Source organism: Thamnophis sirtalis, unplaced genomic scaffold (genome assembly GCF_051295495.1).
Source record: "Thamnophis sirtalis isolate CommonGarterSnake01/CBP01778 unplaced genomic scaffold, rThaSir2_p1.2 scaffold_5, whole genome shotgun sequence".
In the NCBI taxonomy this organism is placed as follows: domain Eukaryota; kingdom Metazoa; phylum Chordata; class Lepidosauria; order Squamata; family Natricidae; genus Thamnophis; species Thamnophis sirtalis.
In genome coordinates, this window is record NW_028261385.1 from 27,434,967 (window position 1) to 27,462,854 (window position 27,888).

A 27,888-nucleotide genomic window follows, 5' to 3' on the forward strand; every position below is an offset into this window, starting at 1 on the left:
ATTCTAATAACCTATACAGAAATAATCATGAACAGAAAAAATGGGAACACTAATTCAACTCTAAATATCTCTCTTGAAATGCTGTATAGACTTGGTTTTTTTTAATTAAAAGAGGGCCCAGGGAATATGAAGGACACCTCCTGGTAACTCCACAAGTGAATCAGTCGGGACTTGCAGGACCTTGGACAGCTCTATACAAGCAAACCTGTTCCTACAGGAATAAAAATAAAGACTCCCTGGAGTTAAATTGGAATACTGGTGATTTCAAGAATATATCTATGAAGTGGTTCTCCACAATCTTCTTCCATGAGGTATTTCAGTCCCCCAGTCAAATTTAGAGAGATGTCCTGGTGATCCTTTATATACCAACCAAACTCTTCCATGCTTATTTCAAGAAACAGTGGTTTGCTAAAAATGTTTATTCCTTTTGCCAGATGTGATAAGTGTAATAGATAGTCCTGGACTTATAACCATTTGTTTAGCAGCCATTCAAAATTACAACAGCATTGAAAAAAGTGACTTACCAGTGTTGCAGCAATTCCCACAGCCATATGTTCAAAATTGGGCACTTGGCAACCGACCATCTATTTACAACAGTTGCAGTGTCCCAGGGTCATGTGATTGCCATTTGTGATCTTCCCAGCTGACTTCTGACAAGCAAAGTCAATGGGCACTTAATGACTTTGCTTTGCTCAACGAGCAAAGTTCTGCTTTGGTATCTGGAAATGGACTCAAGCTCATCTCTAGCAGGAACGATTTGGGGAAGATTTTCCATCCTTGGTCATGGATGACGTTGAAACTTGCCTGAAGAGCATGTGGTAACCATGGCTCAGAGGGCCTTTGTAGAACTCAACACTGTTCATCAATTATATCCATTCCTGGATTGGATGGTCCTATTCATGGTCATTCATGTTTCATCACTCCCTTATGTGTTGTTATTAGTTGCGAAGTCGTGTCTGACCCATCACAACCCCATGGACAACATTCCTCCAGACCTTCTTGTCCTCTACCATCCTCTGGAGTCCATTTAAGGTCACACGTACAGCTTTGCTGACTCCATCCAGCCACCTCATTCTCTGTCATCCTCTTCTTCTTTTGACCTCCATCTTTCCCAGCATTAGGCTCTTCTCCAGTGATTCCTTCCTTCTCATTAGGTGGCCAAAGTATTTGACATCCCTTAGGTACACATACATAAATACATACATAATAATATGTATGTATAAATACATATATAACATATACTTATAGCAGCTAAAAGCCAGAAAAATAAAATACTACTAAAGGCAATAAAATAAAAGAAGGCACTGAATAACATCACACTGGTCAGCAAATAACTAAATTATAACCAAGGCAGGCTTTGCATCCATTAGTGCCTCACTTTCTCTTTTATTGCACAATATTTTAGTACAATCCAAGTTGTAGAATATGAAATATGGAAAAAGTCAAATCATATAAAGATTGTCCATTTTCCAGAGTAATGTCAAAAGCAGGGATAAAATAAAGATACAGTATTACTAATGTCTCCATTGGTGCCACAGTAAAACAACACATGCTGGACTGTTTGGATTCCTTAGTTTCCAATGAGCAAATGCATTTCTCATATGATACTTTAGAATAATTCCCTGTAACTAGAGAAAAATATTATACCAAGCATATAAAAAGCTTTTTCTTAATTTGGGACATGTGAAGTAGGGAAAGACAACTGGCCACTTCCCAAAAGGTTTTGAATGCCTTTTTTTTAACCCCGGCACTTTGCCTTGGATTGCTTCTGGCACAATATGCTTTTCATGTGTTGTTCTTTTTTCTTTTTGCTTTTTTTAATGTGTGCTGACCCGAGTCACATTTAGAGCAGGCAGCTACATAGATTGAGTGAATAAGAAAGATTTATAAAGGACAATACGGGTAGTCCTGAACTGAGTCCACCGTTTCTGTTGCTAAGTGAAACATTTGTTAAGTGAGTTTTGCCCCACTTTTCTTGCCACAGTTGTTAAATAAATCACTGCAGTTGGTAAATTAATAACACAGTTGTTAGGCGAAATTGATTTCCCCAATGACAAAGGAGTCACGGCTTTTATCGGCCTTGCTTGCCCCACTTATGCCGCCCAACCACGAGGGATCACAGGACCCCAGGGCACTGCAAATGTCATAAATATGAGTCATTGCCAAACATCTGAATTTTGAACATGTGACCATGGGGGTTCTGCAATGGTGAAAAATAGCCGTAGATCATTTTTTTTCAGTGATGTTGTAACTTTGAACAGTCACTGTTGTAAGTCGAGGACTACCTGCACCATTTGCATGGTCTTCCCAAATGACATCAATGAATCTGGGTGAAGGGAAAGCTATTCCAAGACTAAGGAATGCAAATAGGAATCTCAATGCTCAGCTTCTCAAATGGCAGGACTTTCAGCAGGCCTTCCCATGACAAGCATACAAGACAGAATGGTTGTAGTTGAAGATGTTGTAGAGCCGAGGTGGCGCAGTGGTTAAATGCAGCACTGCAGGCTACTTCAGCTGACTGCAGTTCTGCAGTTCGGCTGTTCAAATCTCACTGGCTCAGCGTTGACTCAGCCTTCAATCCTTCCGAGGTGGGTAAAATAAGGACCCGGATTGTTGTTGGGGGCAATATGCTGACTCTGTAAACCGCTTAGAGAGGGCTGAAAGTTTTATGAAGCGGTATATAAGTCTAACTGCTATTGCTATTGCTATAAGATACCAGGAAGTAAGCCACAATGAGTTTTATAGGTTAAAAGAGCACATTAAACTGTAATTGGAAACCTCTTGGAACCCAACACAGTTCCTATAAGATTTGCATTATATGGTTGCAATGGCTCTTACATTTCAGCAGGTGGGCAACTATTTTTTTATCTAATCACAGTTTCTAAGGGAGACCCATGTAAAATAAATAACAGAAAACCTGTTGTCCAGTGGTAAGTACTGTTGTTAGGGTTCCAAGTAACACCCCTAATGAAAGAGGACTCCGAGGCTTGCATTTCCTCAAAGCTCCATTTTATTAGAGATGGCATATTGGTACATCTGGGAAAACCCGAATCTGAAAGTTTCCAAGTTTTCTACACCCAAGTGAAAGTTCAAGTCCCTGCCCAGCACCACATGTCCATCACATGGTCCAATCAGGCTCTGTCCCAACAGGAGATGCCTCTAGGTGCAGGGCAAGACATTCTTGACTCTCCGAGAAAGGAATGTTATTTTCACTATATCTGTCACACTCCATATAAACCCCCCTCTCAATTTCCCACAGCAGTAAAAGTGGCGGTCTGAAAGCCCAATACAAAATATGCCTTATGAGGTGCTGTTACCAAGGTCTTTCACTTTAAACAAGGTCACAACTAGTATACCAGCAAAGCCAGACAAAGGTCTTGATTTCAGGTTTTTCTTTCCCATCAAATCACCTAGTCTCTAGGCATTAGATCAGATCTTTCCCAACTGTGGGTTAACCAAAGATGGAAATATATACTTGGATTATCCTTCATATATTTATACTTCATCCCAAATGGATACATGATTTCAGATGTTTTGTGTAAATGTTAAACAGCGGGAAGAGAAAGCCAAGCCTTGCATCACCATGATACAACCGGCATTAGGCTATCATCTCTTCTGTTTATATAGGAAGAAATGGAACAAATTATGCTATCAACCCCAATCATAACTGAATCCATAAGGCATTCAAGATGAAATTTCTGGAAATTTACAGAAGGCAACAGGAAATAGGAAGTGATCTGATCATGGCAGAGAATAACAACATCCTCTGTCAGAGTGCATTCTCTGTCAAACAGCAATTAGCAATTTACAGCATGGAAGCACACATGGGGAGAGAAATACACCCAAACAGGGTCTCTTCTTATTGGAGGCGCTTAAGGTGATATCAGTCAAAAAAATCTTCCCAGCATTATATCACCATAGCAGCTGGTCAGCTATTAAATCATTACTCTTACATCCTCCATCCTCAGTTCATAAGCTAGATTCTGTGTGATAAAAGCACCTAATGTATGAGTTGGGCCAGAGACTCCCAGGGGATCAGGATGCTATGAAATGCTGGAGTCTCCTTTGGCTTTGTGGACATATATTCAAATTAAAACAAGACACAAGAAAGATGCAGAAATATATGGATTTTACAAGGAACCCCTAGAATTAGATCAGATATTTCTAGGGACAGATGACAAATTAATAAAGGAAATTTATAATTACCCATTGATTACTATTTATTTATAGATTGATTACTATTAAAAGCGTTCCATGCACCTTCGGCATTTAGCCATGCTGGCCACATGACCACAGAGAAGTCTTCTGACAGTGCTGGCTCTTCGGCTTTGAAAAGGAGATGAGCACCGCCCCCTAGAGTCGGGAATGTCTAGCACATATGTGCGATGGGAACTTTTACCTTTACCTTATTGAACTTTAAAATGGAAGAAGAACATGTAAAAGAAACCATGATAATATAGGCCAAAAATTTTGGATATAATATAGAACTAGACAATTGGCAAAAACTTTAGGAAAGAAATTACAAACTAACAATGTCAACAGCATACAAAGAAAACCTTTACAAAATGCTCTACAGATGGCATTTGCCACTAGCAAGAATAGCAAAGATGTTCCAAAGCTTATAGCCAGCATGCTGGAAATGTAAACAGATACCTGGGTCCTGTTACCATATGTGGTGGACTTGTCCAATGGCAAAAAAATATTGGTTAATGATAAAAAGGCAGTTAGAAGAAATGATAGCACAACAAATAGATTTAAAACCAGAATTGTTCCTATTAGGTATACTACCGAGGAAATACAACAAAAGAACTATATATTTAATATCATGTGTAATAATGGCAGCGAGAATTATGTACACACAAAACTGGAAACATGAAAGTATACCTATAGATGAAACTGTAATAAAGAAAATATTGGACTGTGCCAAAATGGACAGGTTAACGATGAAAATTAAGGATAAAGAGGAATCGTTAGAAAGCAGAAGCAGAATTAAAATGAAAGATGATTAACAAAATCATGCTTTATAATTTATAAAAGATGATTAACAAAATAGAGGTAAATGTATATATAAATATATATAAGCATTATATTATAAGCAATATTATCATTGGATTATATTTGATTACAGATTAAATTGTATAGAGTGACTAGAAGTGAATATTATATTGTATATATTATGAAAACAATGGCTATAATTGTAATGTATAATATTATGTATATTCAAAAGAGATTTGATACAGACAGTACATTGTAGTCGCAGAAATGGAAACATGATGTATAACAAAGGAAAATGTATAATAAAAAATAATATATTAAAAAATGCTGGGCTCTCCTACATTCCACACACACATATAATATGATTGAAATCCCGTAGCACAAGGCTCTCAATCCCCCGTACTGGTCCACAGGCCATCAAACCGGACTGTCCAAGTGACAGCTGAGCATGCAAAGTTCGATTTGCGCATGCGGGATTAGATTGTGCATGTGAAACCATCCCTTCCCCCCTACCGCTGCCACTTCCTGGTGCCACCGCCACTGTCAGTCCATAGAGTTGGAAAGGTTAGGGACTGCTATCCTAGCATTAATAGTTCAGAAGGTTCTAGTACTAGCCCCACAACAAAGTCCAGGAGCATAATAATTTTCCCCATGATAAAACATTGGTTAGTCATATTTTTGTTACTACCTAGGACCATGATGGCGAACTTATGGGTACATGCACGCTCCGGCCAGCTGATTTTCAGCCTTGATTTTCACCTGTTTTCTACCGTCCGGAGGCTTCCCTGAATGTGCAAACCAGAAGTTCGGAAACAGACTTTCGGTTTGCTCATTAGCCTGGGGAGGGCAAAAAACGGACCTACTGGATCTACCGGAAGTTGGAAAACTGGCTATTCCCAGCCTGTGGAGGTCCTCTGGGGGGTAGGGGAGGCCATTTCGCCCTCCCCAGGCTTCAAGAAAGCCATGTGTTCATGTGTGAAGCTGTGTGTGTGTGTTTGTGTGTGTGAGACACATGCATGTGCAGGGGGCATGGAGCGGAGGGATTAAATTATGGGGTGGGGCACGCAAGTGTGTGAAATAGCATGCACACGCATGCTTTGGGTACCCGAGGTGAAAAAGGTTCACCATCACTGCCCTAGGATTTAAATTCACAAAGTACACTGCTGTCCCACTGTCAGTAGTAAAGAAAGCAATTTGTAAAATATGTGGATATACCTTTGAACTTTTATCTACAGTTATAAAACAGTCGATTCCATAAATTGATCTCAAGATTCTAGAGAATTTCTGTGCGTATCATTTGGATTAATTAATTCCACTAATTAAACAAGCATGAAGGGATGGTTGAAGATCTATTCAAAGATATGGTATTGAAGTAACTGAAGCAATAGATGTAAATTCATAAAGAATGCGAATGCTTAAGTAAAAATGTACTAAATTCCCTTTACTACATGCTCCAATTTTGGCAGCTGAAGCCAGAAATCTTAAAATTGCAAAGGCTGAAAAACAATGAATTAATATAATTGAAAATAAATCTTAAAACCCATTTATTTCAATACTCTCTTTTAACATTTCTTTTGCTTTAAGAACCAAGCATGGATCCCTAAAACTTGTTCAATATTTAAGAACTGCTTTTAGTAGACATGATTAAACCATAATTGCAAAATTACAAATCTTTTCCTATGCTAAATTTCTTTCATTATTAAACACAGGATAGCAGTAACTAACATTCTAATAATTACATCGCAAGCAAGAACTACTTTGCATTAAAAATGCAGCATAATGCTTACCGTGTAAATGCCAATTCTACAAACAGCAAATGAAAGCTGGATACATTCGGACATTTTCTAAAAAAATTGAAATAAGCATTACCAAGTATTATTATTGTTGAAAAAAAGGAAAGGATTCCTCAAAAAAAAGCTCACAGATATATGTGATGTGTTCTATCAACCACCTCCAGCAGAACTGGAATAGAGGTTCTAGTTCTCCCTCCTGCAGTAGTATATCTTCAGGACAATATAAGTATCAAGAACCATTTTTTAAAAAAATCAATGAAGCATACGCTTACCAGAATGAACATTGGCTTACCTGAAGGGTCCTTTTCCATGCTCTGGGGAGAGTCCAAGCAAGGGTTAAATTCCTCTGCCCAATGAACTGGATTGAAATCTTGACCACGCCTACTGGTTTCCCGATATTTTCAGTTTTTCAATGAAGGCATGGTCCCGAAAGGTAAGTCAATATCAAGTCAATGTCAAGTCAACGTCAGTGTTCTATCCTTCCAAACGTCCACAGCCGAAAGCAAGAACGACTTTGATGGAAAGGAGATAACCTCAGGGCAGAATTAGAGTCTCTCGCAGCACACAGAAAAGGACCCTTCAGGTAAGCCAATGGTCATTTTCCCGTGCGCTGCTTGGAGAGTCCAAGCAAGGGACATACCCAAGCAAAAAAATGTCCAAGGGCGGGAACCACAAAGTGTAACATCCCAACCCTAATGCGTCTCAGAAGCAACGGCCTGCAGCACTCTCCTGCCAAAGGCGGCATCTGTGGATGCAAATTCGTCCAGTTTGTAGTGTCTGGGGACGATGGGGACACCCAGGTCGCTGCTTTGCAGATTTTCTCGACTGACGCTTGAGTGACCCAGGCTGCCATTATGGCCGCGCTGCACGTGGAAGGTGCCGTCACTCAAGGGGGAATGGGCCTGCCCTGCTGTTCGTAGGCCAGGGAGATGCACGCTTTGATCCATCTCCCAATGGTGTACTAGGTGACTTTTTGACCCAACAAGGTCGGTTGAAAGGTGACAAATAAGACCTCCGACTGATGAAGGGGAGCCGTGTGTCTGATGTACTTCTTGACTGCCCTTCAAACATCGAGAGAGTGCCAGCGACTGGATGATTTGGACATGGGCAAAAGTCTGGGAGGACGACCTCCTGGGCACGGTGAAAATATGAATTAACTTTTAGTACAAACGATGGATCGAGACAGAGGACAACTCTGTCTGGGTGGATGGTACACAAATCGTCCCGGACCGATAGAGCCACAATTTCCGAAATCCTGCAGGCTGAAGTAATTGCAACAAGGAAGGCAGTTTTAAAGGACAGGTGTTGTAAGGACACATGACGCAATGGCTCAAAGGGAGGGCCAGTGAGTGCCTTGAGCACAGTGGCAAGGTCCCAGGTTAGATAACGATGGACAACCTGGGGACTCAGGTTGGAGGCACCACATAGGAAGCTGTGTATTTCCAGTTGTCTGCTGAGTGGCTGATGGTTGCCATAGGAGAGCACTGTGGACAAGGCTGCTACTTGGCGTCTTAAGGTGTTAGCAATTAGACCCATATCAAGGTCCTCCTGCAGAAAATCTAGGATTTGAGGTGGGGAGGTGGCTGTTGGCTGAAGTTGGCGTGTCGTGCACCAGTTAGCAAAGGTGGTCCAGGTGGCATCATAGATCCAGGAGGAGGATCGTCTGGAGGCTTGGATGGTGTTGATCACCTTGGTAGAATAGTTGGCTCTCCTCAGGAGATCCCTCTCAAGTGCCATACTGTTAGCTTGAGCCACTGGGGTTCCAGATGTGTAACCGCTCCCTGGCTGAAAAAGACCGACTCCTGAGGGATCATCCAGGGATCTGCAATGGACAGGTACGTTAGATCGGCAACCCAAGTCCGTCTGGGCCAGTATGGAGCCACTACAAGAACCTCTGCTCGCTCCTCCAGAATCTTCCTGATCAGTCTGGGAATAAGCGCCAATAGAGGGAAGGCGTAAAGTAGCCCCGAAGGCCAGGGGGATCGAAGGGTGTAGACCCCCTCCCCCGGGGACATTGGAATCTGGTGAAGAATCAAGGGAGCTGAGCGTTCTCCGGAGTGGAGAACAGGTTGACCAGGGGATGACCGAATCTCTGAGACAGTTAGTGAAAGAGGCGCGGATGGAGGCACCACTCCCAAGTTGTCTAGTTTGGTGCGGCTCAGCTAGTCCACGTTGTTCACTCCGGAGATGTGCTCGGTCCGAATGGATAGTAGGTGACATTCCGCCCACCAACCAATTGCCCCCGCCTCCATCATGAGGGACTGGGACCTGGTACCCCCTTGGCGATTTATGTGCACCTTTGTTGCCGCATTGTCGGTGAGCACAAGGACATGGTGATGTTGGATGCAGTGCTGGAACTTGCGAAGCGCTAGCCTGACTGCCCTCAGCTCCAACCAATTGATGTTGTGCGAGAGATTGCGAGCTGACCACTGTCCTTGAGCCACTAGGGTGTGCAAGTGCAAGTGCCTCCAGAGTGAGGCCTATCCGAATAGTTTGGAGCACCCACGCATCCGAGGTAATCTCCCACCGGGCGGCAAAGAGTTGGAGCCGCGCCCCTATGGGAGGATTGGGAGGGTGGTCACTTGTTCCTACGGAAGGGCTTGTTTCCAAACCCTCCCCGAAAGGGATGCCAGAAGTAGGGTTGCTGATGGGCCCTGTCCCGAAAGGGCTGTCGCTCCTGATTGCGATCCATTCCTTGAGCATATGAATGCTGAAAGGAGGGGTTGTTGTTCGGAGGGTCAGCTGGGTGAGAAGTCTGCCTGCAGGACAAGGAGGATGACCTACAGTCCAGTTTCCTGGAAACCGTGAGCATCACCTTCCGCTTATCCTTGTTCTCAACTAAAACTGAGTCAAAGGCCTCCCCAAATAATTTACCTCCTTTAAAGGGAACGGAAGCAATCTTCCACTTCAAACGTATATCCGCGTTCCAGTGGCGTAGCCATACGAGCCTATGAGAGGTGACATTAGAGGCCATGGCGCGCGAAGCAAACTTCGCTGCATTAAGGGTGGCATCTGCAGAGTATTCCACCGTGGTTACAATTTTGTTTACGTCATGCCGCAGTCTGGCGTCTCCTGCCGGGAGCCTAGTAAGTAACTGGCGAAGTCAGGCAATAGTGGCCCTATTGAAGAATGAGGCAGAGATGACCACTTTGATGGCCCAAGTTGTGGCTTGATGGGTTTTGTGACAAGCCCGTTCAGCTCTTTTGTGCTCTGCCTTAAGTCCCTCTAGAAGGTACGGAGGGAACACTGAAGAGGAAGTAAAAGTCTAAACTGGAGGATCAACTGAAGGGAGCTTAAGAAGCTGTTCCATTGAAGGATCCACTGAGTAAAGGAATTTGTCATTACCGCCGGGGTTGGCCAGGGTCCCTGGTTGGACCCACTGGCATCGGACTACATCTTTAAAGTGTTTAGGAGAAGGGACAATTTCCTGAGCAGGAACCTTCTCATCGAACAGGCCCTTACTGTGATCCGTAGGATCTGTAGCTGCCTGATCCGGAGGCACCGCCATCTCCATGTGGGTGAACACCTTGGCCTTGAACAGGACAGATTTGAACAGGGATGGTTGAAACAATCTAGGAAAGGCTGGTTTATATGGAATGGGGTTCTCATCATCCGATAGGTCATGACCCCCCACATCCTCATCGTCCCAAACCGATTCAGCACTGGCCACCAAAGGGGGCGGGGATGAAGGTCTGACGAGGCCCTGTCACTCACCAGGGCCCTGAGGGGGCTGTGGAGCTGGAGGGGCCTGAGGTGCTGGAGCGGCGTCAGCAATGGGAGCAGCTGGCTGTGGAACCTGTGGTAGTGTCTCGCGCCTTTGGAGGCCCTCAGCTATCCCCTGAGAGATTGCTGTAGCAATCACCTGTCTCATTTCTGCTGATAGGCCTGGTCCCAGGTCTTTTACTGGGCGGGTCCCCACCACAGTAGGCCTAAGAATAGGATCCCTGGCTAGAGGAACAGGAGGACAGCCCTCCCTATCAGAAAGTAGGTTGCACTCAAATAGGTCTGCACACACACAAACACACACACCCCGAGGGAGGGACCTGGACCCCCCAGAGAGAGAAACCTCTCTGAAAAACCCCACACACTCAGAGATAGCTGGAGGAGGAGAGGGGGGCCCAACTGGATCCTGCCCAATAGGGCTTGCTGGCTGATCTGGCTAGTGGACTTGTGCCACTATCTGCCTTTGGGCCTTTTCAAATTCTTTCTCCAGGGCCTTCTGGTGCCTAGAAGCATCCTTCTCCTGTGCCTTAGATGGCTGCCTCGAATAAGGCTTGCTGTTCTTGGTCCCCTCCAATGGCTTCCCTAGCAGCCCTGCCAACCTTCCTGAGATAGGGCGCCGTTGGAATGGGAGACTGGCCTGTCAGAAGGGGGTCCACAGAGATCTCATCCGCCATGATGGTAGTCGGCTTCTGCGGTGGCCAGGCAGAGATCTGGCAATTCGCTGGGAAACAGGGCAAGCGTGTGCCAACGGAACACAAATTAACGCTGCTGGGGGAAGAGTATTGAGGAGTGTGCCAGAAATCGAAAGACTAGATGTGGAGGGTGGCCTCGGCCAGAGAAACCTCCGAAATAGCCTGAATTCTCGCCATGTCATAGGAGCGCTCCGATCGCCGTCCTGCCTCTCCAGCCTCCGCTGAGAAAACGCGGCAATCACGCTAACAGCGGGAAACTTTGCCGCTTGAAAATGGCCGCTGGAAGGGGCGACGCAAGATGGCAGTGCCCAGGGAAGCACACATTGCCTCCGCTGTGGAGGGAAAAGCTGGTTGTCGCTCTGCTCCGAAAACTCACCACCACTGAAGATTTCGGCATCTCACCGCGCGGGTTGCCTGACGGACAAAACCCCGGCAGTAGAGAGCCAGCCGGCTAGCAGCTCCCAGTGCCCAGATTACCCTGGGATGCCTGGAGAGCCGAGCCTCTCCGTCGCAAAGCAGAGAGGCGAAGGAATTTTAATGCTGCTAGAAGGAAAAAAATGATCTAGGCAAGGAACAAATAAGGAGGAAAAGGGAAAGGAACACTTGTAAAGGATACAGGTAATAAAAAAGAAGAAAAAAGAAGAAAAGTCTCAGGAGAGACTAAAAGGATATCCTAATGGGCAATGGACTGAATTGAAAAACTGAAAATACCGGGAAACCAATAGGCATGGTCAAGATTTCAATCCAGTCCATTGGGCAGGATGGAATTTAACCCTTGCTTGGACTCTCCAAGCAGCACACAGGAAAATATTACTTTTTACAAGAAACTTCTGAGTGCTTTATCCTGGTAAACTTCATTAAAATATATTATCCATATAATTTTTTACACAATAAATTTCTCCAAAAAAAGAACTATAAAATGTTGTGGCAGTCTTTCAATTTGGCAGTCTCTCATATTTGTGTAGCAACAATCTCTAACCAAAATAGTAAGTTATGTGAATGTATTTCATATTTAATTAATCTTCTCTACCTACAAATATCGGTAATACCCTCCATCACATACGAAGCAGAAAAAAGACAATGCAATGAAGTGAGAGTTTCACTTTCAATACCTGTTGTAGATCCTTTTCCAAAATTCTTATGTACTTGACCAAAAGTGCTTCTGAGGAACATGGATTAATCTACCATGTTTATTATAAAACTGCAAGACAGAATTCTTAACATATTTGGCTTATTACATTTGAAGAACAATATTAGTGCCATCTTTTCAATCTCTCTTACTAGACCATTATCCTTGGCTTAGTTGTCTCCAAATGAGCTAAAAATTTAAAGCAAGGAAACAAACCATGGACAAATTCCAGATATTGTTTGTGCAGATACACCAAGGGTTTTAATGGTAGATTAAGTACTTAACAAAGCACAGAAAGGGCATTTATTGCAAATAATTCTTTTTGCTGATATATATAAATGATACTGAAAAAGTAGAAACATGAACTAATCTCCAAACACTTTAAAAAAAAAAGAGGAGATGAAAAATAATTTTCACAATAATGTAAACTTCCTTTTTATAGCCTGAAAATTAATTCCATGACATTGCATTATATTTCATAATGGTGTACTTTAGATGGTTAATAGTACTACTACATGGTAAATATTGCCGTGTCTGTTAGAAACAATTGGAAATGTAGTTTGAATTATCTTCATGCAGTAAATTAAATAAGGAATTTGTTATTTTAAAGTTATGGACATATTTCTTAGATCACCACTCTTAGTTCACCACCCTATATTTCTCCAGAAATTTCAATAGCCTAACTTTGATTAATTAATATTGTCAAATAAATTAAAATTGACCAGGGAACAATTCTGCAGCAATGTTCTGGTTCTTTATGTTTAAAGACATATATTTTATATGCAAGACTTTAAAACTGAATTTTGAAAAGTAAAAACCTAATAAGCATAAAGCATTTCCTTAATTCAATCTTGATTTGTAGTTTGCAAGTTATCTCATTTGAAAATCCTCTAGGAAACATTTATTTTTAAAAAATATGCATACAATGCTAAAGTATTCCCCATATTTTATAAGTTCAGCACAACAAAATCCAGCACAAGAAGTTCAGATTTATTATTTTAACAGAGAAGTCAACAACAAAAAATGATTATATAACTTCACTTTCAATTCTTATTCAGTACCCAAGTTAATTCACCCTGTTGGCAATTGTTAGAAGAATTGTGTTTTCCAACTGCAAACAAAACAGGATAAAGGGTGGCAACTTCATTAATGGAATAATTTTTACTGAACAACTTTTAAAAAGATAATAATGCATACAAACTTCCCTAGTTTTCTAAGGGAAAAAAATAAATAAGTAGACATTTTGTTTTGTGCCCCTGCAAATAAGATTATTAAAGCTTTTATGAATTAAATTCAACTTCTTAAGCATTTTTTAACTTTTATTATACACATTCTTTCTGCTATATTAGGTAAAGATGCTGTAAGAGAAGGTGTAAATCTAGGGGCAGCATCAAAACAGGAGTAAGTCTAGAGCCTCTGTGTAGAGCCCTCTTGAATTCCACTGACATTTATCTAACACCAAGAAAGTGCTAACAGTTAGTTGAATAGATTCTTGTTTATAGGTATGATTAGTAATAAATCAGTTTAATTGGAAATTCTGTGTGGTCCTGATCTTGAAAAATCAAAGGTACATCGCCAACATTCAACATTCAAATAAAGGGACAATTTATCAGTTGTCTCTGCCTGGAAAACTCTTGATGTGCCAAACTTCAACTCTCATGATTACTAGCCAGTAATAAGGTAAGTCTCTCTATTTCTTCACACTCTCCATTCCTCTATAACAAGAGCAATCTTTCAGGCATTCTAATTGGAGCACCTCTAAGCAGTTTACTTTGAATTATCCAACAGTATTTGAAAGAGAAGAAACTAGAAATCTACAATGCTGTAAGGCTGGAGCACCTACCAGTACTGGTCTGTCCAGCCTGCATAAGGCAATAGGGAAGACATCAGGTAAAAGGGATGAGGCAATCCAGCTGGAGCACTTGCTATGCCAACCGTAATTCTGCTACCCTTTACCAGAGTGATATGAGGAATGCCAGTTCCCTGTTCCATCCTGCATTGGCCAGCTTGTCTTTGTTGGAGAAGAAAAGGTGGGGACCTGGGGTGAATCCTAGAAATATATGAATGGAAAGGACCTTGAGGTCTTTGTGTTTTAATTTTCTACTTTTTGCCTAGAATACAAAAACTTTGTCAATGCTGCCATCCTGCTCTTCTTCATCTCTGCTCCATGATGCCAAACTGCCATAAGCCCCAGGGGAAGGAGGCGCTAACTCTTGGAGGGAGAAAAGTCAGAAACCAAAACAATACCAAATACTGGCAGAGACATTTGCCAGCTGACCTCAAGGCTACAAGCGTGGGAATGGAATGTGGACATCACCGAGCCCGCCAAGAAACAGGACAGTTACCAAAACAATTTGTTTGAATTCCATTGAACACTAAACAGATAATAAATTAAGAGAAACTGGAAAAGTAAACAGGCAGATTTCACGTACAAACCTCAGACCTGGCTTTACCTTTCTTGTAACCACTTCTCTTTCGTAAAGTTACTCCTTTCACTAATAATGCAGTTGAAGGCTCTTCTCTTCTAAATGACTGAGTTTAAACCCAGACAAATGGCTGTCCACAACTCCAGGAAGCAAGATGTCCAAAAGGCTTACATCAAACATTTCCTTTTTATTTCAAGTTTGGATCTCCCCTCACTCCCAAATAGCACAAAATACTTTTTATCTGAGCAAGAAATTAAGGCTCATTGCCTCTTCTTGCCTAAAGGAATGAAATGGCACAAGATCTGATCCGGCATCATGAAAATCCTGGTGTTAAGACTGAGCTTGCCTTGAGTAAGAGCTTTAATCTTCTGTTGGTAAAATGGGTATTTCCTTCATTAAACCATGTAACTGTTTAAGGCACTATGGTTTTGATTATTATCAATGGCCTTTTTAGAATGCAACATTGGATTGGAAGATGATTTTCCATGTAGAGCAGTGGTAGTCAGCCTGGTTCCTATCGCCCACTAGTGGGCATTCCAGCTTTCATGGTGGGCAGTAAGGGTTTTGTCCGATACTGAAGCACTTTCGTTTTTTAAAATTTAATTGACTTTTTAAAAAAAATTCATAGCATTATTTTAAAATTTTCATTAGGTTTTCATAAAATCACCATTACTGTGGAACTGGTGGGCAGTTAGAAAATTTTACTACTAACAGAGATACAAAAGTGGGCAGTAGGTATAAAAAGGTTGACCACCCCTGATGTAGAGCATCGGTAGCTTGATAAAAGAAAGGCTCTACTTTTGCTACTTTGTTTTCTTGGGCAATTCCCTCCTCTCTTTTTTTTTCTCTGGATAAAATGGAGATTCTGTCCCTAGAACAGTGATGGCTAACTTTTCTGTTGTTGGGTGCCAAAAATGCAAGGGGGCACACGTGTGTGTACTGGTACTCATAATCAATACAAAGTGTGTCCCCACACTTTGTCCCCACATGCACATGCGCGCACGATCCCCACACATACACCCTGCACTACTTGCCTCCAAACTGAGCTTGATATTTCTGCGGGGCGGGGGTTCACTCTCCCCAAGTCCCAGGAAAGCCTCTGGAGCCTGGGGAGAACAAACTTCTGGTTGGCCCATTGGACCCGTTTTTCACCCTCCCCAGGCTCCGGAGGCTTTCCTGAAGCGTGGGGAGGGTGAAAATGGCCTCCCCGGCCCTCCGGAAAGCCAAAAATCAGTTGGCTGGCACACACATGCGCATTGGAGTTAACGGCTTGCGTGCCAGTAGATATGGCTCCACGTGCCATAGGTTTTCCATCATGGCCCTAGAGTAATGAACTAGAACGAGTGAAATCATCAATAAATTATCTGCACCATAACGGACCAATTTGCTTTTCTGAATAGTAAAATAGAGTTATACTTTATGTGATCTATGATTTGGGGCATTCTATTTACATTTATAGCTTTTCCTAAACCTATACATATCAGAATCCTTCACAGCAAACTTTTTTTCCCCAAGCCTGATGCCTTTTAATGTGTTGAACTGCAATTCTCATAATCACCAAACATGGTGCTAGCCAAGCAGCACAGAATAGATAAATATCAAACCTAGGTATTATAAACATCAAACTTTAAAAAGTGCTGACACATGAGACTAAAGTATAGGGTTTTGCAGATAGAGATTTAGCTAAGATTTTGCAAGAGGAAATGGTTAAGAACTAGCTAAGATTTTCAACGCTGGATCATTTCCAAGTTTCATTTACTTACAGTTTACTGCAGTTTTCTGCAAGGTGTTTATATGGTAAGCATGAAAGAGAAAAAAATATTTGCATTCACAAACTGATTCAAGTTAAACATTGAAGACTACCAGGCCCCTATAGCAAAACTTTCAAACAAGCAGCATGGAGAGAATCATACTCTATTGTCATTACGCACTCCAGGTTCTGGAATCCTGTAGTTTACAAGTAAGAGTCAATAAGCAATAAACACAGGGAGCTAGCATGTGACTATTTGTTTCTGCAAGTCCAAAACTGAAATTAACACTTTACAGAACCCAATCTAACACATGCAACAATATTAAACGAGTAGCATTTTTTATTCCAAGGTCCATTTTCAAGACTTCTACTGCATGCTGGTCTCTTTAAAAAATGATCTACAACCAATTTTCCTGTATTAGAGGCACAGATTTCCAATTGGACATTCAACTCACACAGGTCTTTTAGCATAAGAGTCCATAACATATGCCTGAAGAAAAGCAATTGTGTGTTTTCTGTTTGCAAACTCCCTTGCCTTCTAGCATTTCCTGTTAATATCTTCTGAATAATGGGAAGAGATTCTTCTAAAAATATCATAACGTTTTCAGAGGTTCCAAATGGAGGAGGAAATTTGAAAAAAAAAAAACCTCCGTAAAATTCCATAATTGTAAAATTCCATAATTCCACAACTCCAAATAATATCCAAATTTTATGAGATCTTACATCAAAACAATACCCCCCAAAAGCCTCAAATGTCATTGAGTTTGAAAATACAGATGAAAGCCTACTGTCTTTCTTGCTAAAAGAATATCAATCAAATTTGCCACAGGTAAGTTGCTTATACATTTTTGGCATTTTTTTTTAATTGGAGGCCTGCTATCCCATAAGTGAACAAGAACAATTTAGAACAAGCCAAGAAAGTCAACTGACAATACTGAGAGAAAAAGGATATCATGCCCAGCTCACAAGGAAGAAAACTCGGAAAACCGGAACAGTGTGCATGCACGTGTATGTGTGTGTGTGCATGTGCACATGATGGAGTGCCAGAAACCCAAAGACCAGCTGACCAGCGCAAGCATGACTGGTTTTTGGCTGTTTTTGGACTATTTTCAGGCCGTTTTCAGAACCATTTTTCGGGCTGTTTTCAGGCCGTTTCCCAGCACTCCTGCACCCATGACGAGCAGCTGGCCAGTGCGTATATGCGTGCCAGATAAGAAGAGCAGCTGACGATGGAGTGCATGCCCACAGAGAGGACTCTGTATACCACCTCTGCAGTGACGTGCGGTGAGGTTTATGGCTCACCGAGGTGGCGCAGTGGTTAAATGCAGCACTGCAGGCTACTGCTAGATCAGCAGTTCAGCAGTTCAAATCTCACCGGCTCAGGGTTGACTCAGCCTTCCATCCTTCCGAGGTGGGTAAAATGAGGACCCAGATTGTTGGGGGCAATATGCTGACTCTCTGTAAACCGCTTAGAGAGGGCTGAAAGCCCTATGAAGCGGTATATAAGTCTACTGCTATTGCTATTGCTATTGGTGAGGCAGCAATTTTTTTAGACTTGTGGACTTCAACTCCCAGAATTCCATAGCCAGGCATGCTCAGTTCCGATTTAAAGCGAAAGCATTTGTTTTTCTCCTTTGCTAAATAAGTTTCCTTCTTTCTTTTTCTTTTTCTTCTCCCTTCCTCACCTTCCTCCCTCTCTCCCTCCCTTCCCCTCACTCAAACACACACACACACAGACAAAGTTGCATCAGGAGGATGAAGTTTGAATTCCTCCCCCTGCCTCCGACCCACACATACCTTTTCCAGCTGTTTCAGAGAGGATTTCAACTCTGCTCTCGCCTGCCATCATGAAAAGAAAAAAATGTAAAAGGAAAAAGGCAAGAGCTGATGTCAGGCTGGGCTAGTTGCTGCCAGAGTCATCATGGATAACTCTGCTTAACTGTTTAAATAAGCCTTTAAAAAAGCACCCTCTACAGGAGGAGGCAGGAGAACGACGTGCCTCATCTACGTCAGGAATTTTTCGGTTTTTAACCCTTGCTTAATTCTGCTCGAGTGATCATAAAAAGTCAGACTAGATGAGGCATGTCATTCTCCTGCCACCTCCTGTAGAGCGCGTTTTTTTAGAGGCTTTTTTAAAAAGTTAAGCACTAAGCAGTGTCATCCATGGTGACTCTGGCAGCAACTAGCTCAGCCTGACCTCAGCTCTTGCCTTTTTCCTTTTACATTTTTTTTCTTTTCATGATGACAGTGGTGAGGCTCTGCCGCCCCTGCCTCCCCTGACTGCACGTCCCTGCACCCCTGGCACGCGTGCCATAGGTTCGCCATCATAACCACAGACTATTTCTGCAGCAGTGAGAAAGGAAACAAGCTGGAAGGATGTAATTGTTATATGTACATGCATACAAACTATATACATACTCACACCACATTTCCTGAAATATCTAAATATTTCTAAGCTTGAGCACCCAAGCTACATGTGGAATGCATTAACCAATGAAATGATGAATCAAAGCAGTGTTATTAAACCACATGCTGAACAAGGGTTAATCTTGCAGAGTTCTACATCTACTCTGGAAAGAGTGCAGAGAAGAGCAACAAAGATGATTAGGGAACTGGAGGCTAAAACATGAAGACCGGTTGTAGGAATTGGGTATGTCTTTAGGGCAACCTGCAAACTCCCTCAGCTGAGCTTTATCTCCCAATTTTCATATGGCTAACTAAAGGGAAATTACAAATTAAACATCAAAGAATCGTATAAAATAAATATCCTGTTCTTCTTCCCAGACTTGTATTTATTTGTGAGTCTAAACTGAACGGAGCTGATCTTCCTGCTGCTTTTTATTTAAGGCAATTTTGCACTTCAAAAAGTGACATTTGAGAAATACAGTATAGACATCTTTTAGGCATATGAGGATTGCTCATGTTCAAACATCACTATCAGCCAGGAATGAAAAACCTGCAGTTCATGGTGAATAGTAATGTGTTCTTTTCTATCAATTTGGAGACATAAATTAAAAATAAACAGTAATTCAGCATGTTGGCTGGTGAGAAAAGTATGAGACCTTCTGATTTAGATATACAGGCAGTCCTTGAATTCCAACTGGTTGTTTAATAACTGTTCAGAGTTACAGCGGCCTCAAAAAAAATGCTTTACGATCCGTAAAGCACTTTCAGCTACTGCAAAACGCCACGCCACCCCTCTGCAGTCATGTAGTCACATTTCAGGCATTTGGCAACCGGCTTACATTTACAACTAGTTGCAATATCCTGCAGTCACATTATCACGATTTACAATGTTGTTTGCAGGTTTTTCTGGATTCAGACTTGCAATTGTATGATTCATTTAATGATTATGTAATTCGGACTAACCACTGCATGATTTCCCTAATGATCGCCATTAAAAATATTTGTGTAAAATAGGCTCCAATCACAGGGATGCCTTCCTTGACGTATGACTGTAATTTTAGTCCCAACTGAGTTGTAAGATGAGGACTAGCTCTATTAAAGCCATGGACAGAGCCATCTAGGTTTGTTCAAACCAATCTCAAGGCAAAAGATGCCAACCAAAACTGATTTTGTTTAAACATTTGTTTAAACATTGAACAAATAAACATTTGCAGTTTATTTTGCTGACTTCACGCAGTGCAATATCAGGACCATGTGAAACTGGCTGAAACTATTTGTGAATAAAAAATGGGTCTTTTATTATAAAAGCAAAATTATTGTGCAATTATCATTCTCTGAGTTTAATATTGTTTCTCTGAGACATTACACTTCTTCCACAAAAAAAGGTTCAGTCAATTTGAATACCTACAACTGAAGCTGAGATTCTTTCTAAATGTCATTTCAAATACAACCAGGCTTCCAAAATCACATCAAATAACTTGAAAATTAAGTAATAGATTGGAATTAACATTAATCAATGCTCAGAAAACTCAGAACATGCCATTGCACAATACAGGTAACCCTCGACTTATAACAATTCATTTAGTGACTGTTTAAAGTTACAACGGCACTGAAAAAAAGTGACTTGTGATTTGTTTTTCAAACTTATGACCGTTGCAGCATCCTAATGAACACATGATCAAAATTCAGATGCTTAGTAACTGACTCACACTTATGACCGTTGCAGAATCCCGAGGTCATGTGATCACGTTTTGCAATCTTCTGACAAGCAAAGTCAATGGGAAAGCCAGATTCATTTAACAACTGGGTTACTAATTTAACAACTGCAATGTTTCACTTAACAACTGTCAAAATAGGTTGTAAAATGCGCAAAATTCCCTTAACAAATGATTCACTTAGCAACAAAAATTTTGGGCTCAATTGTGGTTGTAAGTCTAGGACTATCTGTAGCCCGTGCCAGGCTCTTGCAAGGATCAAGTGGTCTCAATTCTAAGAATTCTCAGTCCTGAGTTCCATTACATAAGTTGCCTTGTAATTCATTTCGTTGCATTATTCATTCATCATTCAACATATATAGGGTATTCTATAGATTTCTTGATTTGTAAGGAATCTTTTAGATCAGGGGTGTCAAACACATATGATGAGGAAACATGACAGAAGTTTGGGGAGAGGCGTCAAGCTGGCCATGCCCACCCAGTTGGCCATGCCCACCCAGTCGGCCACACCCAATGACTGGCATCAGTCAGCCCGCACAGTCAGCCATACCCACAGTCAGCTACACGCTCCTGGACCTTCCGAGGTTAACCACAGCCCTGATGCAAAACAACACCCTAAACAAGAACTATCAAGGAGAAAACCACACTCCCAGGGCAAGCTATTGCATTTAAACAGAGAGCAAATCCACACTCCTTAGGACTAAAGTTGTTACCTAAGTGGGTAATGAATATTTGTAGCCTGCATTCAAGTAACCAAGCTCAGAGAGCACCAAGGGCTCCATATTAATTCATTTGCAGAAACACTTCTTCATAGGTAAATCGGAATATTGGAGACATCAGAAAAAATCCAAAAGGACAATCCATATTTTCCTATTGCCACTGCTTTAAACAAAAAGGTTCTAGATGATCAACTACATAATGAACTTGCCTGCTAAGTAAACACTATAACTGTTATTGGATACTGATTGCCAAATTTCACTATTTAGCTACTAACATCATATAGGATCAGGAGAAAAAAAAACTTTAATCAAATTCTTCTAAAGCAAAGGTAATTATTTCTGCAACATATTCTAATAAGGGGGTGGACAAGGTATTGCAGAAATACTGCACATTGACATATGACAGAAATCTCTTTCATAGTCCTACCTGGTGGTAGACATTTTGGCTTTTCATTTTCTTCAATTGGGTTTCTGCAACTGACACAGGCAATAATATGATGGGGGTCAAAGTATCTGACCATAATTTCTATTTCATCTAAGTGGGAAACTGCAGAACAGTTTCCAGCCACCCTTGCAAAATCCACAGGTGATTTTGAGCCAGTTACTATCTCTGAATACTTTACAAAGCAGCTGCTTGGGGAAAAACTGGAGGAGATACTATTATATACATTCCCAGACAAGAAAAGGATTTGAAAATAATAATCATAATCCTAATGTGGCGGTCCTGATTATAAATAAAAGTACTTTTTTTTAATTTAGAAAAAACGAGTCTGAAAGTTGAGTCGTGGCAATTGGACTTATTTTCTTTTGGTTGGAGGAGTTTCGCTGCTCATCTAAGCAGCTTCATCAGTCAGAGAAAATTAGTTGGGCAGAAAGTCGTTGGAATGTACCAACTCCTGTTGCACCAACCTCAGAAGAAGAAACTTTGGGAAAGAAATTCCTTACGTTAATGCCAGAGTTGGAACAGTCCAACGGCTCTCTGCTTATTTAACTTGCTCTGACTGATAAAGCTGCTTGAATAAGCAGTTGCCATGACGTAAATTTCAATTAACACATACACCCTCCATATCGCATTAAATATTATTTTAATACTGATTGGCTGACAATCTTCATTGACATATTCAGGAAAAAAAAGGGTTTCTACAAAAATTACTGGTTTTGTGTATTTTTTAATTTAGTAAAAACAGATTAATCTAAAATCCAGAAAAACATTTTAGATTCTAATTTTAGAAAAGCAAAATCTCTACTTTTCATTACAAGAAGAAAAAATGCAACACAAAGGCATAAATTAAAACACCTATTCTTACATCCTGTCCTCAGGTGGTGTAGAATAGTGTTTTGCACACTTTTAAAACTGGTTTAGGATCAGTAACAAAGCATTTTGATCTTATAAAAGTCAACAGGAGCCAGTCAGACTCAAGGCAACACATACACCCTCCATATCTCATTAAATATCATTTTAATACTGATTATGGATATTTTGAGTAACTTTACATTTAATATTGTTACTGTACATTAATTATCTGTTCTGCAGGAAACATCCCTTCTATGTTGTTTAATCCACCTTTAGCACTGCAAAATTGGTGTGACTATTTTCCTGGAAGGGCTCAAGTATTTTCAATAAAAATGAATGAGTGAAAATATAAAGGGCTTTTGCTGCAGATTTTATATGCAACATTTGAATCTATTAAGAGTCTTCTCATAAAACTTTATTAGACATTTGTCCTTGTAGCATATAACCAAATTCTGTGTTAACTATCACCATGCATATACTCAGGGGTGGGCTGCTGGGGGTTTGCACAGGTTTGGGCGATCCTCTAGTGAAGATTCTGTGCGGTTCAGTGAACCCCCAAATCCTACTTCTGGCTGGCCCCTCCTGCCCCTCCCACCCTGCCCCTCCCAAGAGTCTCCATGCAGCCCATTCATCATGCCAGGTAAGTGCAGGGCCCGCATAGAGGCTCAGGTAGGGGGGAAAACAGGCCTACTGGCGGTTCCAGAAGTCCAGAAACATGCCTATTTACGGCCTCCAAAAAGCCTCCGGAGTCTGGGGAGGGTAAAAATGCCCCCCCCCTTGCTGTGGTGCAGGGGCCAACTAGGTTATGCTCACCCTGGCCACGCCCAGCCAAAAACAGGGCCAGGAACCCGTTGTTGCAATTTTTGAAGCGCACCCCTGCATATGCTCCATACCAATCTATATTCTTTGATTCTCAATTAATCTTCATCCATCATGATCCCCATACTTCAACAAGCTGTAACATTTTAGAACAAGATTTTCAACATTATCACATTGAACACTGATTTGTGGCTAAACTGTTTTATAATAAATTTCGAAAACCAATATTTCTCATTCATGAATGGATATTTCTATATAACACTTAAGCATTTCTTACATGCCAGTGAATTGTCAAGAAGCTCAGAGTGCTTGACACCAAAGTTCAAATCTCATTGTGCTCAACAAGAAAGCAGGATGTCTATCTCAGTTATGCTGAGTTACAGTGTACATATCCATCTCCCTACAGTGATAGTCCTTGACTTATGACTATTAATTCAATTGAAATAATGCACATAGGGCCCATACTCAAAATTATGGTGATTGCAATGGTCCTGCAGTCATATGATCAAAATTCAGGCCCTTGGCAGGCTGCCCACACTTAGGACCACTTCAAGCTCCCCACCTGCCTATCTGTCCCATCTCTGCCTTGCACCCAGCCTTATAGATGGCAATCAGCCAACAACCAGCTTCTCTTCCAGTTTCCCATGCCCAGCCATCTTGGCCAAAGCAGATGTGCCTCATTGTCTTTGCTGGCTCCTTTTTGGACATTTTCATTGCCTTTGCTGTCTCCTTTTGGATCCTTTTTGCTGCCTCCTTTTTAGATACCTTTTGCTGCTTCAGTTTTGGATCCAGCATCTTCCGCGAACATTAGCTCCATATAGCTAAAGCTGCACTATCTTTGGGAAGCTTTCCAAAGATAGCGCAGCTTTAGCCATATGTAGGAAGTATTTGCGGGAGAAGTCCGAAAAGGAAATGCAAAAGCAGCAAAGTGCTTCTACTGCAGCCAAAGCAGCTGAACACAAAAGATTTAGTATGAAAAACTTGGGAGAGAATGCAACTGGATGAATGAATGCTTGCTGGCACTTGCTGGGGCAAACTGAGGCTTCCCAAGGCACAGCAAGCTGCCCCAGAGCCACTGTCATGGACAGCTTAGACCACGGGTGTCAAACCCGATTGTATCACATGACGTCACGTGCATTTGGCCCACGGGGCGCCAGTTTGATAACAGTTTGAAAGACAGCCATGCAGTTTTGAGATTTTTGACACCCCCCCCCCAATGCAGGGCAACAAAAAGGGCATATGTGTGAAGAGAGACAGGTGGGTGAAGGAGTTGGAGGCAGTCTCTTATCTCACTGAGATTCAGGGTGGGTGGCACCAAGCCCAGAATGGCTTGGACTGGGGTGAATACCCAATTAACAATACAACAGGGAGTGCCAGGAATGCCATTGTAAGTCACTACAGTCAAATGACATCTTATCTTATGACTGCACTAACGTATGACAGAAATTCCAATCCCAGTTATGATCATAAATTAAGGACTACCTATATATCCTCTCAGGATAAGCAATATTAGGAAAATTACAAAAAGAAATAATAAGAAATAGTCAAATTAAAGAGGTTGGATGTAAGGGGGAAAAAGGAAATACAACTAAATCTAATTTTCACCAGCACCAAGTCTTGGCCATGCATTTCCTCCTCGCATACCTGTTTTCATCATGTCCCTCTACCAATTTTATTTTTTATTCTTCAAAGGTCTGTACCTTTGTGATTTGGATTCTCACAACTCCACCCAATCACAATTTTCTTGTCTTCTTCCTTACAACCCATTCATACTTCTTTAATATATTTTGTTTAGCAATTTGATTTTTATCCATTCTCTCTAGGACCAAAGAACCTCTCCCTATTCATTTTTAATTCAATCAACATTTGCTTTTGAGCACATACTTCTTAAGGGTTCATCTTGTCAGTGCATTTCAACTGCCTTTTATGTTTCTCCCGACATCCCAACTTTCCATTAATGAAGGAAGGAAAAGCACACTCATATCCTAATTTATATTTGTACTTCTTTTGATAAACATTAATTGCTTGTTACAGATCACATCATAGTACCAACTATCTTTCTTTCTGAAGACTTGCCAGCAAGCACATGGACTGCTGTATTTATAACCTAGCTTTAGTTTCCAGATGGTCTTCAAGGACAGACACTTTTAGTGCAATGCAGTGACCCAAGTGTGAGATGACAGATATGATTGCTGTCCATCCATCTTGTTCACGGTAAAGCCACATTGGTACTCCAGCTAGTCAAGTAAAACTTGTCCTGGTCCCAAGTTCCACCTATTTTTTCTAGAAGAAGTCATGAGTCCAGAAGAATTTAAGATTATGAACCTGCTCTTCCTTTGGGAGGACAAAATTGATATTGTCATGAAATTAATAGGCTTCTGAATTAACAGCTATTCTGTCTTTTTTGGAATGAGCATGAGCCTGTTTTTTCCCTTCCTTCAGAAACCAGGTAAGAACATTTTCTATATGAGAGTTAAAGATTTATTTAAAAGATTAAATTAATAGATAACTGCTCCTAAGTTTAAAAACACACAGAGACATGCTTTATGAACCCTCCCTTTAGAAAGATGCAATAAAGAATTTGTTTCACCTAACCTTCATAGATCCTACATACTACAAATGTAACTGCTACTGTACTTCATAACAATTAGAAACACATATGCTCTTGTTTTACTGTACTAAGCATTTGTACTGAACAAGCAGCTGTCTTGTCTTCATGGCTGATCCCTGTTAAAAATAATGAAATGTTTCTCTCTGGATCTTGAAGCATATAGTGCAGTTTGTTATCTTCTGTCTTATCTAATACAAATTACACATTCAAGGTCAAAAGTGTCGACCTGCAGGACCTCAGAGTTTTTCAGAGGTCAGCAAGGCTTCATCAGAATTACCCACTAACGTTCCAGAAAATCATTCAAGTCCAAATCATTCAAGTCATCCAACCATGGGAAACTAGCTAAATGAATGGAACTAGATATCAACTGGACAAAACAATAATTGCTATGGGGAGCTATGTAATCAGACTGCCTCTTTATGAAATCTCAGAACAGCAATGCTGTTTGTATTTATTTTATGGATGTTTTTACTGTTTCTTTATTTTAGAATTGTAAGCCACTCAGAATCACTTGGTTGAGTTGAGTGGCTATAGAAATTAAATAAATAAATCTAATCCAGAAGGTGTCAATATCATTCTAATGTCCTGAGTAATTCAGAGAAAAGTGATGGTATACCATACATCTCCCTTTAGTTAACATATTCAAAACAGCAGAATTTCAAAATTAAGACAAAAATCTCCCCTCTCTTCTATTTACAAGATAGATACTGATCTTGAAAAAAATATGTACAATAGCTTACAAGTTATCCAATACCTACTTTTTACATGTTTCAAGTAAATTTTTTTGGTTCTCTCTCTCTCTCCTTGTGATTCAACTGTGAAATGCATGAATATGAATTCAGTACTGCCCAAGAACTGATGTTTAAGAAAGAACAATGTATACATTTTTTTAAAAAATAAAGAGGAATAGGATTTGTTTCAAGGCATTTAATTTCTAATGAAAAAACTAGATACACACATACATACATACATACATACATACATACATACATACATACATACATACATACATAAGATTTTTACAACCCCTGGTAAGCCCCAATTATGGGAGGAAGCTAACTGCTTCCATTATCTGTCAATCAGCTCGTCACAAGAGTCCATCACGACAGAAACCCAATATTTTTTACTGTTGCCTTTGTTATTTGTGTTTTTTTATTTGTGCTGATAAATAAATAAAGGGAGACTAGTATAGATCTATTTCAAGCTATTTAGCTCTCATCAGCTAGCCATACCCTTACTGGGATTTGAACCTGGGCTATATTACATACTAGGCAGACTTCTTAGCCTGTGGACACACACACACACACACACACATATATATATATAATTTAAAACCAAGAGAAAACAAATTGAGATGGGGAAAAAACTGGTTTCTCCTCCTAAAAGCTCCTTAGGAGCTCTACAAATTCTTATTTTTTACTTTCTCCTCCCTATTAATTCCTGGCCTTCCTATCTCTATATCCGCTTCCCTTCTCACAAGAGCAACATCTCTTGTGAGAAGTACTGAAGTCAGCTTAAAGGAGCTATGCTTTTCCATACAGTATCTGCCAACAAGCACAGTAGGAATGGTTCATCACTGCCTGCAGAACAAAGCCAATGCCTTCCATGTCCCCTACTATTCTCCTCCTAGCAATCCACTCCCACACCCTAAAATGAGTAACTATTTTAAATTCTTGGCCCTAGTTATAGTTTAACCTTAAACTGAAATTGCAGTAAAAAATATATTCAAGGTTTTCCAACTGGGCTTTTCAAGAGAAACTTAGCAGCAAACAAAAGGCATCTCTCAGGGAAACCGGGCTCCCAGCAATGGCCTCCT

General features: G+C 40.9%; 1 protein-coding gene across 5 annotated transcripts in view; it reads right to left on the bottom strand.

Moving 5' to 3' along the window:
• The window catches only part of ARL15 (ARF like GTPase 15), a 157,648-nt gene that overhangs the window by 120,130 nt on the left and 9,630 nt on the right, over positions 1-27,888 (bottom strand). For 2 of the 5 annotated variants that reach the window (XR_015696656.1, XM_087715488.1), the window contains exons 1-2: positions 21,776-22,603; positions 6,783-6,839 (exon numbers count right to left, since the gene is read on the bottom strand). The exons of 1 other annotated variant lie outside the window; for it this stretch is intronic. Coding sequence is in view for 3 of the 4 variants with exons in the window: in XM_087715488.1 (XP_087571614.1) it covers positions 6,783-6,839; positions 21,776-21,802 (84 nt within the window). In the remaining variant the exon portion in view is untranslated. Of the gene's footprint in view, positions 1-6,782; positions 6,840-21,775; positions 22,604-27,888 lie in introns of those variants that run through there. 2 more of the 5 variants (XM_087715489.1, XM_087715491.1) reach the window with 2 other exon arrangements.